The 14,903-nt window shown below is 38.7% G+C and overlaps 1 protein-coding gene across 4 annotated transcripts in view; it reads right to left on the bottom strand.

Moving 5' to 3' along the window:
* SEC24A (SEC24 homolog A, COPII component) overlaps nucleotides 1-14,903 on the bottom strand; it is a 66,304-nt gene that overhangs the window by 5,591 nt on the left and 45,810 nt on the right. For all 4 annotated transcript variants that reach the window (XR_015768159.1, XM_028103622.2, XM_028103620.2 and 1 more), the window contains exons 12-18: nucleotides 12,795-12,850; nucleotides 11,503-11,709; nucleotides 10,115-10,235; nucleotides 9,624-9,782; nucleotides 6,617-6,790; nucleotides 3,777-3,887; nucleotides 1,231-1,406 (exon numbers count right to left, since the gene is read on the bottom strand). Coding sequence is in view for 3 of the 4 variants with exons in the window: in XM_028103622.2 (XP_027959423.1) it covers nucleotides 1,231-1,406; nucleotides 3,777-3,887; nucleotides 6,617-6,790; nucleotides 9,624-9,782; nucleotides 10,115-10,235; nucleotides 11,503-11,709; nucleotides 12,795-12,850 (1,004 nt within the window). In the remaining variant the exon portion in view is untranslated. The remainder of the gene's footprint in view (nucleotides 1-1,230; nucleotides 1,407-3,776; nucleotides 3,888-6,616; nucleotides 6,791-9,623; nucleotides 9,783-10,114; nucleotides 10,236-11,502; nucleotides 11,710-12,794; nucleotides 12,851-14,903) is intronic.

Below are 14,903 nucleotides of genomic sequence, written 5' to 3'. Positions count from 1 at the left end.
AAAAAATCCTAGTAAGGGAAAAGTAAATAATAAAAAAGCAAAATATTGATATGTCAGTGTTAAATACTATGGAGAAAAATAAGAGAGGGAAGAGAAGTAAAGAATGTAGGTTAGGATGGCTAGAGAACATTGCACACTAAATGAGATCAGCAAAGGCAGGCCTCAGGGAAAGGACAGCATTTAAGGAAAGACCTAAAGAGGGAAAAGCTCAGATTTTTAAGTGTTAAAATTTAAGTATTTATATAATTTATGTGCATTTAACATTATATTCAGAAGTGGAAATACATAATTTGAGTTAAAGAAACTGGAAGTTGATCCAAAAGCCATCCTATTAGTATGAGTGGGTTGTTCTTCTCTCCTAGAAGAGATGACATACACCATACAGTCAATCCTGGAGTTCAGAAAAATATACAAATTGAAAGATCAGAGTAGTTTTCATCAATTTTGTAATCTGGGATGCTCTCCCAGGTGATTTATTGACATGAGCTTTTTAATAAAATTTAAAAAATTTATAAATTTAATAAAATTTATAATATATATTTAAAATTAATAAACTTTATACCCTAAGTATACAAGCTTGGACATTTTATTTTGGATACTAGAAAAATAAGCCTCCTCTACCTGCCAGTGGTAGGTAGGGGCAGAGGGCAGGCAGGGGAGACAAATAAGTAAAAAGTATCAAATAAAAAACTCTAAAAGACCATAGAAGGAAAGGCAACTGCCAGAGAGAAAACATTTGAGCTCAAACACAGGAATAGGAAAGTACAATGCAGGTCATGGAAATAGGTGCACAGGTATGAGATGGCATATCTAAGATTAAGTAGTAGTATGTGGCTGAAATACTGGAGAGAGCAGGAAAAAGCCAAAAGAGTTTCATGTGTGACTTCTTGCATGAGCAATAAAATATACAGCTCTTGTTCTGGAAAACTGGAAAACCGATCATCACTGACATCTCTGATAATGTCAGTGAATACCTGGTGAACATCTCTTTTACAAATAAGGCACGTGCTTTAAATCAGTATCTTGTAACTTTATTGGGTTACAAATTCGTTCAAGGTTCAAGTAAGAGTCAAAGTCACTGTCCTCAGAAAACTTAAATGGCTTTAAGTAATACATACAAGTGTTTAGTGGTTCACAGGATAAAAATTTGGCATTAAAAAACTGGCATAAAAAATTGGCATAAAAAACTGACATTTTCACTATTTTAGTTTCTGGTTTTGATTCTCTTACCTGTTTAAGGAGAGCCAACACAAAGAGTGGGAAAAGCCGCAAAGAAAAAGGAACCATGAGTCCAGGCTGTTGGTTACTTAGGACTGAAGAACGATAAGCTGAAAGAGAGTCTATGACAGCATTCACCAGGGCATCCCGAGCATCACTCAGACTGGCAGTCACTGACCTGTCAACAGCTAACAGAGATGGAGGTAAGGACAAACAAGAGAAAAGAGAGAAGTTTAGCTACTACCCCCCACTGTTAAAGATACAAGAGATGGAATTTTTTTTCTAGTATACAAATTCTCTCTCCAATTTGTTACACAGAAGGAGCAAGTGAAGCAGTTAAAAGCTTATAGTTTGAAGAATCAAATCAAACTCTCCTGAAATGGGTCTCTATTTCTTAGCTGTATGACAATATGGCAAGGAATCTAACCTTCATGAGCTTGTTTCCTTATCTGTAAAATGGGAAAACTCTATCTTGTTGGATCTAAGATGTTATTAATTATAATCCACCATCTTATGTTATATACCATAGAGAAAGAAAAAACTCTGTAACTAAACACACATGCTTTCTTCACAGAGAATTTTATATTTACTGGAAGAGCTCTAGGGTGCCTGGGTGGCTCAGTAGTTGTGCGTCTGCCTTCAGCTCAGGTCATGATCCCAGGGTCCTGGGATCGAGCCCCACATCGGGCTCCCTGCTCAGTGGACAGCCTGCTTCTCCCTCTCCCACTCTCCCCTGCTTGTGTTCCCTCTCTCGCTCTCTCTGTCAAATAAATAAGTAAAATCTTTAAAAGAAAAAAAAGGGGGTGCGCCTGGGTGGCTCAGTCGTAAACGTCTGCCTTCGGCTCAGGTCATGATCCCAGGGTCCTGGGATTGAGCCCCGCATCAGGCTCCCTGCTCGGCGGGAGGCCTGCTTCTCCCTCTCCCACTCCCCCTGCTTGTGTTCCCTCTCTCGCTGTATCTCTGTCTGTCAAATAAATGGATAAAATCTTTAAAAGAAAGAAAAGAAAAGAAAAAAAAGAAAGAGCTCCTGGACAGCTACTTAGATGATTCTTATCACCTGTCATGCCACTGTTTATGTGCATTTCTGCACACTCAAAAACCTGTGCTGAGACCAAGAGATGGATGCTTAACAGACTGACCCCCAACCAGGTGCCCCAATAGTACCACTTAAGACTTCAACTGAAGACTTCTTGATTTAAGATTTTTTTTTTAAGATTTTATTTATTTATTTGACAGAGACACAGCAAGAGAAGGAACATAAGCAGGGGGAGTGGGAGAGGGAGAAGCAGGTTTCCCGCAGATGAGGGAGCCTGATGCAGGGCTCAATCCCAGGACCCTGGGTTCATGACCTGAGCCAAAGGCAGACACTTAATGACTGAGCCATCCAGGCACCCCTTGATTTAAGATTTTGATAAAATGTGAAAAAATGTGCATACTGGAATAAATCAAGTTTAGAAACAAAATTAGTATTTGTGAGGCAAATTGTGAAAAATTTTTATTTTATTTTTTTTTAATTTTATGTGAAAAATTTTTAAATCTACAAATAATGCCTGAAATATAGTTCTTATTGATAATAAAGAATGATCATATGATTACTAAAAGTATTAGTTCAACAAAATATAAAGGTAGTGACCCTCAAATTCGTAGGTCACAATCTTTTAACTTTCAACAGCATATGAGACTAAAATAGGGTTGGATTCTTTATCAGCCTTCATTAAAGAAAAAAATTTCCCAATAGGAAATGCAAGAAAATGAGTAATTATTCCTAATATAGACAGGTCTGAGTGTGAAGCAAATGGACACAACGGCATCTTTCCTGAAGGAGAAAAAAAGCAAGAACCAAAATGATGTTAAGCTCTATGTATTTGAAAAAGGACCAAAAAAACTTCAGGAAGCAACTATATCTGATATGGAAGTAAAGAAGTGAAGGTATCAGTAAATTTCCTCCTAGCTCATGTGATCTGGCCAAGGCTGCAAACTTAATCTGTGAGAGTAAACTGGTTTTTAATCCAGAATTCCAAGACTCCAAGTCTAAAGATCTTTACAGTTCAAAGTCTGTTGTAATCCAAGTTACAGAGCTCATTAGAAAGTAGTATTGAACATTAAGTAAAATATGGTATTTAAGTCCATCATAAGCAGATTATGAGAAAGAAAGCAGTTTAGTAGCTGCCGAAAACCAGTGAGGGAAGGAGGAGAGAGTAGTGGGCAGTAACTACTGATGGGCATGAGGTTCTTTTTGGGGTGATAAAAGTTCTAAAATCAGATTGAGATGATGGCTACACAATTCTGTAAATATACTATAAATAGTAGGGTTGTATGCTTAAAATGGGTTATGCGAAGTAGTATATAAATTATATCCCAATAAAGCTCTTAAAAATTTTTTTTAAAAATCAGGTAAACTGCAACAGAGCCTTTCATTCAAGTAGTTACTTAGGAGGCATACAGATCTAAAACACTGAAACCTTTAAAGCTACTTATTTAAAGGAAAATAAAACTATGTGGATTTTTCTAATGTTATTATTTGTGAAATATTTACAATAGCTGGTAACGATTCTTACCCATATTGGCCAATAACCCTGAAATTGCTTGAACATCAGCTCCAAGAAAGACTTCATTCAGAGTTGAAACTACAGGCAAACACAAAGTATGAACACGAATTCTTCTTTCACCTTTGGGGAAAACACATAAATGATAGTAAGGCACAACTATATTAAAAAATTTATATTAAAGTCTCTTAGAAAAATCACTTTTTTTTTTAAGATTTTATTTATTTATTTGACGGAGAGAGAGACAGCGAGAGAGGGAACACCAGCAGGGGGAGTGGGAGAGGGAGAAGCAAACTCTCTGCCGAGCAGGGAGCCCAATGCGGGGCTCGATCCCAGGACCCTGGGATCATGACCTAAGCCGAAGGCAGACACTTAACGACTGGAGCCACCCAGGCACCCCAAAATCACTTCTTTTCAATTTAGAACCAAGAATGGGTTATTCAGTATGAAGAAACATCAAAACTTTAATGAATAAAATTCCTAAGTTTATCTCTTTTATTTTTATTTCTTTTTAATGATTTTATTTATTTATTAGAGAGAGAGAGAGATCACGAGCAGGAGGGAAGGGTAGAGGAAGAAGCAGACTCCTCACTTAGCAGGGAGCCCAATGTAGGACTCGATCCCAGGACCCCAGGATCATGACCTGAGCCAAAGGCAGACGCTTAATCGACTGAGCCACCCAGGTGCCCTCTTATATTTTGATTACAAAATTCTTTTTGTAGGAGTGCCTGGGTGGCTCAGTCGGTTAAGCGTCTGCCTTCAGCTCAGGTCATGATCCCGGGGTCCTGGGATCGAGCCCTGAGTCGGGCTCCCTGCTTGGCGGGATGCCTGCTTCTCCCTCTCCCACTCCCCCTGCTTGTGTTCCTTCTCTCGATGTGTCTCTCTCTGTCAAATAAAGAAATAAAATCTTTAAAAAAAAAATCTTTTTGTTTGGGGCATCTGAGTTGCTCAGTCGGTTAAGCATCTGACCTGAGATCATGAGGCTCTGGGTCATGATCCTGGGGTCCTGGGATCAAGCCTGGTTCAGGGTTCCTGCTCAGCGGGGAGTCTGTTTCTCCATCTCCCTCTGCCCCTCCCCCCTACTTGTGCTCCCTCGCGCTCTCTCTCTCTCTCACATACAATTTTTTAAAAAATTCTTTTTGTTCAAGGGGCGCCTGGGTGGCTCAGTCGTTAAGCGTCTGTCTTCGGCTCAGGTCATGGTCCCAGGGTCCTGGGATCGAGCCCCACATCGGGCTCCCTGCTCAGCGGGAAGCCTGCTTCTCCCTCTCCCACTCCCCCTGCTCATGTTCCCTTTCTCGCTGTGTCTCTCTCTTTCAAATAAATAAATAAATAAAATCTTAAAAAAAAAAATTCTTTTTGTTCAAGTTACTACTGAAAAGGGATCATGATCAAATAATGGTAACATGCTAGTTTAAAAATCTCTTTTCTGGGGGCGCCTGGGTGGCTCAGTCGTTAAGCATCTGTCTTCGCCTCAGGTCATGATCTCAGGGTCCTGGGACTGAGCCCCGCATTGGGCTCCCCGCTCAGCGGGGAGTCTGCTTCTCCCTCTCCCACTCCCTCTGCTTGTGTTCCCTCTCTCGTTGTATGTCTGTCAAATAAATAAATATAATCTTTAAAAAAATCTCTTTTCTGAACTTTTTGGTTACTTTATCTTTTTTGCTAATACAAATTTTGAATTAATATACATACATTATGACAACACTACTTCCACATGTGTTCTAGAGTGTTTTGACATTTAAAGTCCAAAGAAATTTTATACTTTCCTCTTTAATCAAAGAAAAAACTTTTAAAAGAAATCAATTAATACAATATTTTCTCTTTAGTACTCACAATAACAAAATTAATATAGAAACAAAAAAAACTTTTTGATAACCATCAAATATCAAATATTATATCAACTTTTTAAGAAGTCTTTTTTTTTTAAGATTTTATTTATTCATTTGAGACACAGAGAGAGAGAGAGAGAGAGCATGAGCAGGGAGAGAGGCAGAGGGAGAAGCAGGCTCCCTGCTGAGCCAGGAGCCTGATGTGGAGCTCAATCCCAGGACCCTGGGATCATGACCTGAGCCGAAGGCAGACGCTTAACCATCTGAGCCACCCAGGCGCCCCTCAACTTTTTAAAAATTTCTAACCAGCAAGACCTTGAATACCAATGAAAAAGAACAAGACGACCTACAGATGATATTCATACTACAACCTGTACTAATACATTAGGACTGATGAAAATGTACGTATGGGGAGCTCATACAAATTACTTTTAAAAAGAAATAATATCTGCAAAAAAGGGTAACACTTTAGACTTTCTATTCTAGACAACAGAGAGCTAAAAGAAAACATATAATGATTAGCCTATCGGCAACAACTAAACATACAGAGAGACTGAGAGAGATGCAGACACACACACACACACACAAAATCAGAGGCTAAAATGGAAAGGGCACTTGATGGGACCATGAACTCGTGAAATCTTTCTGAAAAGCAATCTGACAATACTAAGATTTTTCTAAACAGCCTGATACTAAGTAGACTCTCAGTAAATATCTGTTAAAAACAGTGGCTAAGAAAAATAAATACAACACATCTTGGTTTTACCAGGAATAGCAACAAAGCTCTTAAGATGAGAAATACTCTTTTGGTGTAATAGAAATGAGTATCTCCACAAGAGAGGACATTCATTATAAGACAAAGAATACATGACCAAATAAAAAAACTTACCTTTGCCACAACACACTGTATTTATAGTTAACAATACTGGATTGTAAACTTAAAAAATCTGTTAAAAGTGTAATCTCATGTATGTGTCTTCGCTACAATAAAAACAAACAAACAAACAAAAAACAAACACAACTTACCTTTGCTGGATGTATACAAGAGTGCAGACTGAAAGGAAACCAACTGAGTGTCCGTAAGATTCTCCTCCACAGACATCTGTACTGCATACCCAGCATCTGGGTTTACATTAGGCAAAGACAGTAAGTCTGTTGACCTAACAAAGAAGTTCCCATGGAAAGTATGAATGGAAAGACCTAGAAGAGAAAAATTATCAAAATGATTTACATACACCAATATACATACATTTACATTTTATCCTTGTCACTTATCAGACTGACAGTAAATTTAAAAGTTTAGATGTGGGGCGCCTGGTTGGCTCAGTTGATTAAGGGTCTGCCTTCAGCTGAGGTGATGATCTCAGGGTCCTGAGATCAAGACCCATGTTGGGTTCCCTGTTCAGCAGGAAGTCTGCTTCTCCCTCTCCCTCTGTGCATGTTCTTCCTCTCGCTCTTGCTCTCTCTCAAATAAAATCTTAAAAAAAAAAAAAAAGTTTAGATGTGAGGGGCACCTGGGTGGCTCGGTTAAGTATCGAACTCTTTTTTTTTTTTTAAAGATCTTATTTATTTGAGAGAGAGAGACACAGCGAGAGAAAGAACACAAGCAGGAGGAGTGGGAGAGGGAGAAGCAGGCTTCCTGTGGAGCAGGAAGCCCGATGCGGAGCTCAATCCCAGGACCCTGGGATCATGACCCGAGCCGAAGGCAGACACTTAACGAGGCGCCCAAGTATCCGACTCTTAATCTCAGCTCAGCTCTTGATCTGAGAGTTTTGAGTTCAAGCCCCTCACTGGGCCCCATGCTGGGTGTGTAGACTACTTAAAAAAAAAGTTTAGATGTGACACTGTGATTTATAATAAGAAATATGTACTTGATCTTCACTCATTTCTAGCATAGAACTCCTAAACTCTTAGGATGATCTAAGTAATGAAATTCACAAAGGTGTCTTCTACTGTTGATGGAGTGACTTTTGGTAAGCACCTATGTAACCAAAGGATGGGGGCTGATTACCAGAGGACCCAACCATGTAATTAGAAGGTTGGAAATTACAGTCCAAACTGTCCCCTACCAACATCCTTCGGGGAGGGGAGAGGAACTGGAGGTTCAGTCCATCATCAATGGCCAATAATTTAATCAGCCATGACTATGTAAAGAAGCCTTCATAAAAACCCAGTAGGATGGGCTCCTTTGGAAAGCTTCCAGATTGGTGAACACATGGAGATTTGGGGAGAGTGGAGCGCTCAGAGAGAACATGGAAGCTGCAGAAGGTCGCATACCCTCTCCCTTTCTCTATACCTTGCTCTATAGATCTCTTCCATCTGACTATTCCTGAGTTATATCCTTTTATAATAAACCACTAATCTAGAAAGTAAAATGATTCTCTGAGTTCTGTAAGCTGCTCTGGCAAATTACTTGAACCCAAAGAGAGGGTAGTAGGAACCTCCAATCTATAGCCAGCCAATCAGAGCACAAAAAGAAACAGAAACAGAAAGCTACTGTGGTAACTACTTGGTTATGAGTGACACTACTACCTGAGTTGTTTGGAGATGTGGCAACGTTATAGAAGAGTTTGATACTTTACATAAGATATTACAAAGGCATTGTCAGTTGTTTTACTCAACCATTTTTTCTTTTTATTACAGTGACAGATAATAGAGAACTTCATTTGGCACATGGTTTGACCAAAAGATTTCAACATCTATCTAGTGGACAGGTCCATGGTTCCTTATCTTTTGATATCTTATTTTTGGCTAGCTATTTCATATAATCTTTCCACTTCAAAAAATGATTGCTTCACACCTCTTAACATTATTTATTTATTTTTAAAGATTTTATTTATTTGTCAGAGAGAGAGAGCACAAACAAGGGGAACAGCAGGCAGAGGGAGAAGCTTAGCAGGGAGCCTGATGTGGGGCTCAATCCCAGGACCCTGGGATCATGACCTGAGCCGAAGGCAGATGCTTAACTGACTGAGTCACCTAGGTGTCCCAGAAAACATTATTTTAAAATCTGAATAAAAGATTAGAACCAGGTTAATAATGTGAAGGAATAAAGTATCAAGAATTATTTCCCATTTTCCTAAGAAAGTAGTATCATTTAGCAGCTACAGGCATTTATCCTGCAAAACAAATTGGATTAAAGCATTCTGAAACTGTCAGACTATTTTCAAAGCAACACTGAGGCAAGCTGTTAGTAGCAGGGCAGACTGAGAAGAGCACAAATTAAAAGACCTGCTACTTTGGGCGCCTGGGTGGCTCAGTTGGTTAAGGGACTGCCTCCGGCTCAGGTCATGATCCTGCAGTCCTGGGATCGAGTCCCGCATCGGACTCCCTGCTCAGCAGGGAGTTTGCTTTTCCCTCTGACCCTCTTCCCTCTCGGGCTCTCTATCTCTCATTCTCTCTCCCTTAAATAAATAAATAAAATCTTAAAAAAAAAAAAAAGACCTGCTACTTCTAGAAATGAATGGTGGGGATGGTTGTACAACAATGAAAATATACTTAATGCTATTCAACTGTATACTTAAAAATGGTTAAAGTGGTAAATTTTATGTTAAGTATATTTTACCACAATAAAAAAATAACTGTTTAAAAAAAAGACCTTTCATTACTACTGTCAATAAATGGAATAAAAATCCATGCTTATTTGGATGTGGGGGTGGAGGGAGATATTTTTTTTAAATGAGATATAATTCAAATACCATAAAAATCACACATACAGTGTACAATGCAGTGGTTTTCAGTACATTCAAAATAGTCCCTATTTTCTTTTATAATGTTTCTTCTTTTTTTTTTTAAGTAGGCTCCACACCTAATGTGGGATGTGAACTCCAGACCCTGAGATCAAGAGTTGCATGCTCCAGCAACTGAGCCAGCAAGATACCTCTCCTTCCCTATTTTTAATTTCATATTCCATCAGTGTAAGTAAAATATCTTAGAAGAGCAAACCTTATGAATAAGACTAGCTGAAAATGTCTATTTACTGGTATCAAAAGCAATATATCTATGTAAGTGTGAAAAGAAAAGTGCCCCCCACCTTTCGTGCACCGAATCCTCATGACTGCCTCAAAGCCAATCTTTCGAGTGAGGTATCTCTGTAGTTCCTTCTGGAATTTCTGCACTTGTACTGGATTCTGCTGATGGTGGTAAGAAGGATAGTAATACACACTACCTGCTGAATACCGAGAAATACAACCTGGAAGAAAACACACACTTTTAAAAAATTCTGCAATTAACTATTATGCATGAAAAAAACTACTGGTGTTTGAATCAATCTTGCCTTAGCCTCCCAAAGTATTATCAAAAAAAGAGTATCTCATCCCTTTAAATAGTAGTATAAAAATGTCTCTATTATAAATATTTAGAAATATATAAATAAACGTTTAGAAGACCAAAAGCTTTATAATAGACTCATTAATTCTCCCAAGGGAATAAAAATTCCTTCATTTTGTCCTTTATTTAGAATATCATCATATAAATACCATTTTCACATTCACTTCAGAAAAATAATCATGAGGAAGAACTCACCCAGAGAAGCCAAGTCAGAATACTGCCCACTGAGAAGGAATAAGTCCACAGCTACCTGCTGACCAGAACAATCCAAGGCTAATTTCTTGTAAAAGTCAGTTGATGGTGTCAAGTGAATTTCCTATTAATAATAAATTACATGAAGAAACAAATTTTTAATTATTAAATTGTCATAAAATTTTTAAAACCTATCTATATATACCAAGATGTTAACAATTATCCCTGGGCATTCTAAAAATCCTTTCTTTTCAGTTCTTCGTTTTCTCAGTAAAAAACATATACTGCTTAAGAATTTTCTATTTTCTGGGGCACCTGGGTGGCTCAGTTGTTAAGCGTCTGCCTTCGGCTCAGATCATGATCCCAGGGTCCTGGGATTGAGCCCTGCATCGGGCTCCCCGCTCCGCGGGAAGCCTGCTTCTCCCTCTCCCACTCCCCCTGCTTGTGTTCCCTCTCTCGCTGTGTCTCTCACTGTCGGATAAATAAAAATCTTTAAAAAAAAAAAGAATTTTCTATTTTCTACTTTTAAAAAGAAATACATCTATTATGCTAATTTCAATAATCTATTAAATGCTTAGAGTGCTGGAAACTATTTTAAACAATTCATGTGTACTATCTAGGTGGTCCTTTGAACTATTATAAGAAGCAGGTCCCATAATTATTTTCACTTTATAAATAAACATAAGGAAACAGAAGGGCAAAGAAATTAACTAACTCTTCAAGTTCGTACATCTAAAAAGCAGTAGAGGGATGTCTGGGTGGCTCAGTCGTTAAGCATCTGCCTTTGGCTAAGGTCATGATCCCAAGGTCCTGGGATCGAGCCCTACATTGGGCTCCCTGATCAGCAGGGAGCCTGTTTCTCCTTCTGCCTGCCGCTCCCCCTGCTTGTGCTCTCTCTCTCTGACAAATAAATAAAATCTTAAAAAAAAAAAAAAAACAGAATTTAGACAGACTGACCCCATCATCATTATAGCATACAGCAAATACAGCAACTCTCATCATCTCTTGAAAAATACACATCTCAAACCAAATTTATATACACAAAGTGCTCAAAAGCAATCCATGGCACTCAATACAGCAGACTACTTTTTAGTGGTCATCCACACTCTACTTTGTTCCTAAAAGGCATATTCTTTAGACTGCAAGACTTTCTCATCAAAGGCAGGCTGCACTGCTAATGGCCTGCTGAATATCCAAAAATAAGGTAAGAGTGAATCAGGTGGCAAGTGTAACAAAACAGAAATTTCGGCATAAAAGAGAAATGCTTTGTCTATTTCCTTATACTCCCTCCTCTCCAGAACTGAAAAATAAATGAAAAACAGATTTTGTGGTCAAAGGGACAGAGCAGAGCACCAGCATATATGGTAATATACATTTGATGACTTTCTAACCTTAGCAGATGACCTTTGGTTGGGCTCCTCTCGTGGCCTCAGGGCTCCCATTCCAAGAGTAGGAAGTTGTGTTTGAAAGACGGACATTCGACCACCAGTTGGCGACATCAGCTTAAAGGCAGCCTGAAGTGCAGGACCCAAGGCACTCTGGGTTTCCAGGGTCTTGGTGAACATTTGTGGCAATGTTTTCAGTAAATCTTGAACGAGCTTATAAAATAAAGCAAGAAAACTCAAAGATGTTAACAATTAAAAACTTCTTCCACAAAAAGTAACTAATACAGTAGACAAGACACTGAGTCATGATGATGGTCAGAGAATCTACACACAGTACAGTAAACAATGAAGTTGGTCAAATGACAAGAAAGCCATTTTAAGTCAACATTATAAATTGGCAAGCAAGACAATTCAAAATTGGGGCCTTACAGTTCTTGCACATGCAGTAGTCCAGCAAGACTATAAGTCCAAAATGTATCCAAAAGAACCATCACAGTTTAGATTTGATTTCTTTTATAATGCCATCAAACATGGCCTTCTCAATCACCTCTACACACTTTATTCTTTTCAATTCCAAAGTGATTTAACTCTTCCCTACTGAAAAGTCTAAGATAGCCAGTAAATTTTCCAACTAGTAATACTACTACAAAAGAAAAACAAAATGAAAAACTACCTATTCAGGTTAGGTTGTACAAATAAAGTTAAAGGGAAAAAAAGTACTTCACACTATGGTGAAGTCACTGTTGCCAACAGCTGAGACCATAGACTTGCTAGTTAAAATGTTACCCCTACGGCATATATGCATGTACAGGGTAGACAACATCCCCCCTTCAGACACATTCTGTTCACCTCTCACTGTATTATGTCATGGCAATTTCCAGGCAGGTAATAAGTTTCTTCTGAACTGACCCCAATGACACTCTGTGAATCAGAAAAGCAAAGGGCACTGAAAGCAGCCTAGCTAAAGTGCTTCTATGTAGTGACCAGAAGCTTATCTGAGCAACCCTCCCAATTTCCCAAATGGTGGCAAGGCAGGTTTCCTTCAGGTTTTCCTTTATGAAATAGGCTTATCTTCTACCCTATTACAAGTATCTTACTACATTAGACTTAAAAGCCATTGGTTCAAGGGTAAACTCGAGATCTATTCATCTGATGAATTTTAACTAAAAGCAAATATAAAATGTTACACATCTTAGAAATGCCTCAGAAAGAAACAAAACTTTACTTAAAGTTCATTTTGAAAACACATTCTTTCAATATTTCAAAAAAATGTGTCAGATAAGAAAATGTTAACTTACCTCTTTACTTTCATTTAAATTTACTAATAAGTTCTCTGGCATAGGTATAAAAACATCTGAAAAAATAAATAAGTATTTCTTTTAAACAAAATGTAATTGTTAAAGATGTTCTAAACACTTAACACTGATATAATTAACCACCCCCAGGGATGCCGGGGTGGCTCAGTCGGTTAAGCGTCTGTCTTCGGCTGAGGTCACGATCCCAGAATCCTGGGATCAAGTCCAGCATCGGGCTCCTTGCTCAGCAGAGAGCCTGCTTCTCCCTCTGCCTGCCTCTCCCCTGGCTTGTGCTCTCTCTCTCTCTGACAAATAAATAAATTCTTAAAAAAAAAAATTAACTACCACCATAATTTAAAGAAAAGCGACCTCCTGTATTATATATAGCACTTCTACGTATGTTCAAAAGCCACCAAAGCAGCATTGATTTAGGTATTTATTGCAACTTATCTATTACCATGTAAAAGGTAAACAGCCTCCTAATTAGAAAATATTGATCTGTAAACACTCCGTATTTAAGACAACAGTTTGGAATCCTACTTACTTTACATTCTTGCTTAGCTCTCAAAACCAGTGGTCTTGGCATTTAAAAAAAAAAAATGTTGACTAAGATGACACACAAGACTGCTATGTCTTTACAAAGAAGTAATATAGCCCGACAATACCTCTGTCATTCAAAAAGCACATACTGTCTCATAAAGAAGGTCCCCACTAGAGCCTATACTTACGGGACTACAAAATCAAGTAAATGAGAAGGTATGCTAACTGACCACTTCAGATGAGCTCCTCAGGATTCAAATTTATTTTTACTTAGGAATTAAATTCTCTTCCTTTAAAAGGAAGCAAACTGTGGGTGGTGGTGAAGGATTACAAGAAGTCTTACTTTCTACATTATGGTACTTTTTTTTTTTTTAAAGGCGTATTAATGTTTGTAAAAAATAATACCAAAAAGGGGCGCCTGGGTGGCTCAGTCGGTTAAGTGACTGCCTACAGCTCTGGTCATGATCCCAAGGTCCTGGGATCGATCCCTGCATCCAGCTCCCCGCTCCCTCTACCTGCTGCTCCCCCTGCTTGTACTCTGTCTGTCAAATAAATAAAATCTTAAAAAAAAAAAAATTATTTGTAACATTAAATGTTTACTTTAGCTGTCACATAAAAATTCTATAGTCGGGGCACCTGGATGGCTCAGTTGGTCAAGCGTCTACCTTCAGCTCCAGTCTTGATCTCTGCAGAGGTCCTGGGATTGAGCCCCACATCAGGCTTCCTGCTCAGCAGGGGGTATGCTTCTCTTTCTCTCCCCTCTCCCTTTCCTCCTCCCCACCTCTCTCTCTCTCTCTCTCTCTAATAAATTATAGCTTTTAAAAAAAATCTACAGTTGACTAGATTTTCTTTTTTTTCTTTAAAATTAAAAAACACTTTGGGGCTCCTGGGTGGCACAGTCGGTGAGGTGTCTGACTCTTGGTTTCCGCTCAGGTCATGATCTCAAGCCCCATGTTGGGCTCCACACTTAGCATGGAGGCTGCCTAAGACTCTATCTCCCTCTCCCTTTGCCCCTCCACCACCCCCCCCCCGTGCACTCTCTAGCTTTCTCTCAAAACAAATAAATCTTTTAAAAATGAAATTAAAAAAATTAAATTAAAAAAATTTTTTTAAGATTTTATTTATTTATTTGAGAGAGAAAGCATGAGTGAGAGGGGCAGAGGGAGAGGGAGAAACAGACTCCCCACTGATCAGGGGGCCTGATGCGGGGCTCGATCCCAGGACCCCAGGATCATGACCTGAGCCGAAGGCAGACAATTCAACTAAGCCACTCAGGTGCCCCTTAAAAAATGTTTAAGAGGGCGCCTGGGTGGCTCAGTTGGTATGAAGTACTTTTTCACTGGCTTCTGACACTCTGCATGATGTTTTCAAGGTTCACTCATATTGCAGTACCTATCAGTATTTTATTCTTTTTTGTTGACAAATAATATTTCATCGTATGGATATACTTTTTGTTTATCCATTCATCAAATAATAGGCATTAGGGTTGTATCCACTTTTCGGCTGTGTTGCTATTAACATCCATGTGCATATTTTCTTACTTTTCTTGAGTATATACATTTTGAGTAGAAT

Source organism: Eumetopias jubatus, unplaced genomic scaffold (genome assembly GCF_037043125.1).
Source record: "Eumetopias jubatus isolate StellerSeaLion01/CBP00866 unplaced genomic scaffold, mEumJub1_p1.0 scaffold_5, whole genome shotgun sequence".
Lineage (NCBI taxonomy): Eukaryota > Metazoa > Chordata > Mammalia > Carnivora > Otariidae > Eumetopias > Eumetopias jubatus.
The sequence above is the reverse complement of the archived record's forward strand: the minus strand, read 5'-3'. Positions and strand labels throughout refer to the sequence as shown.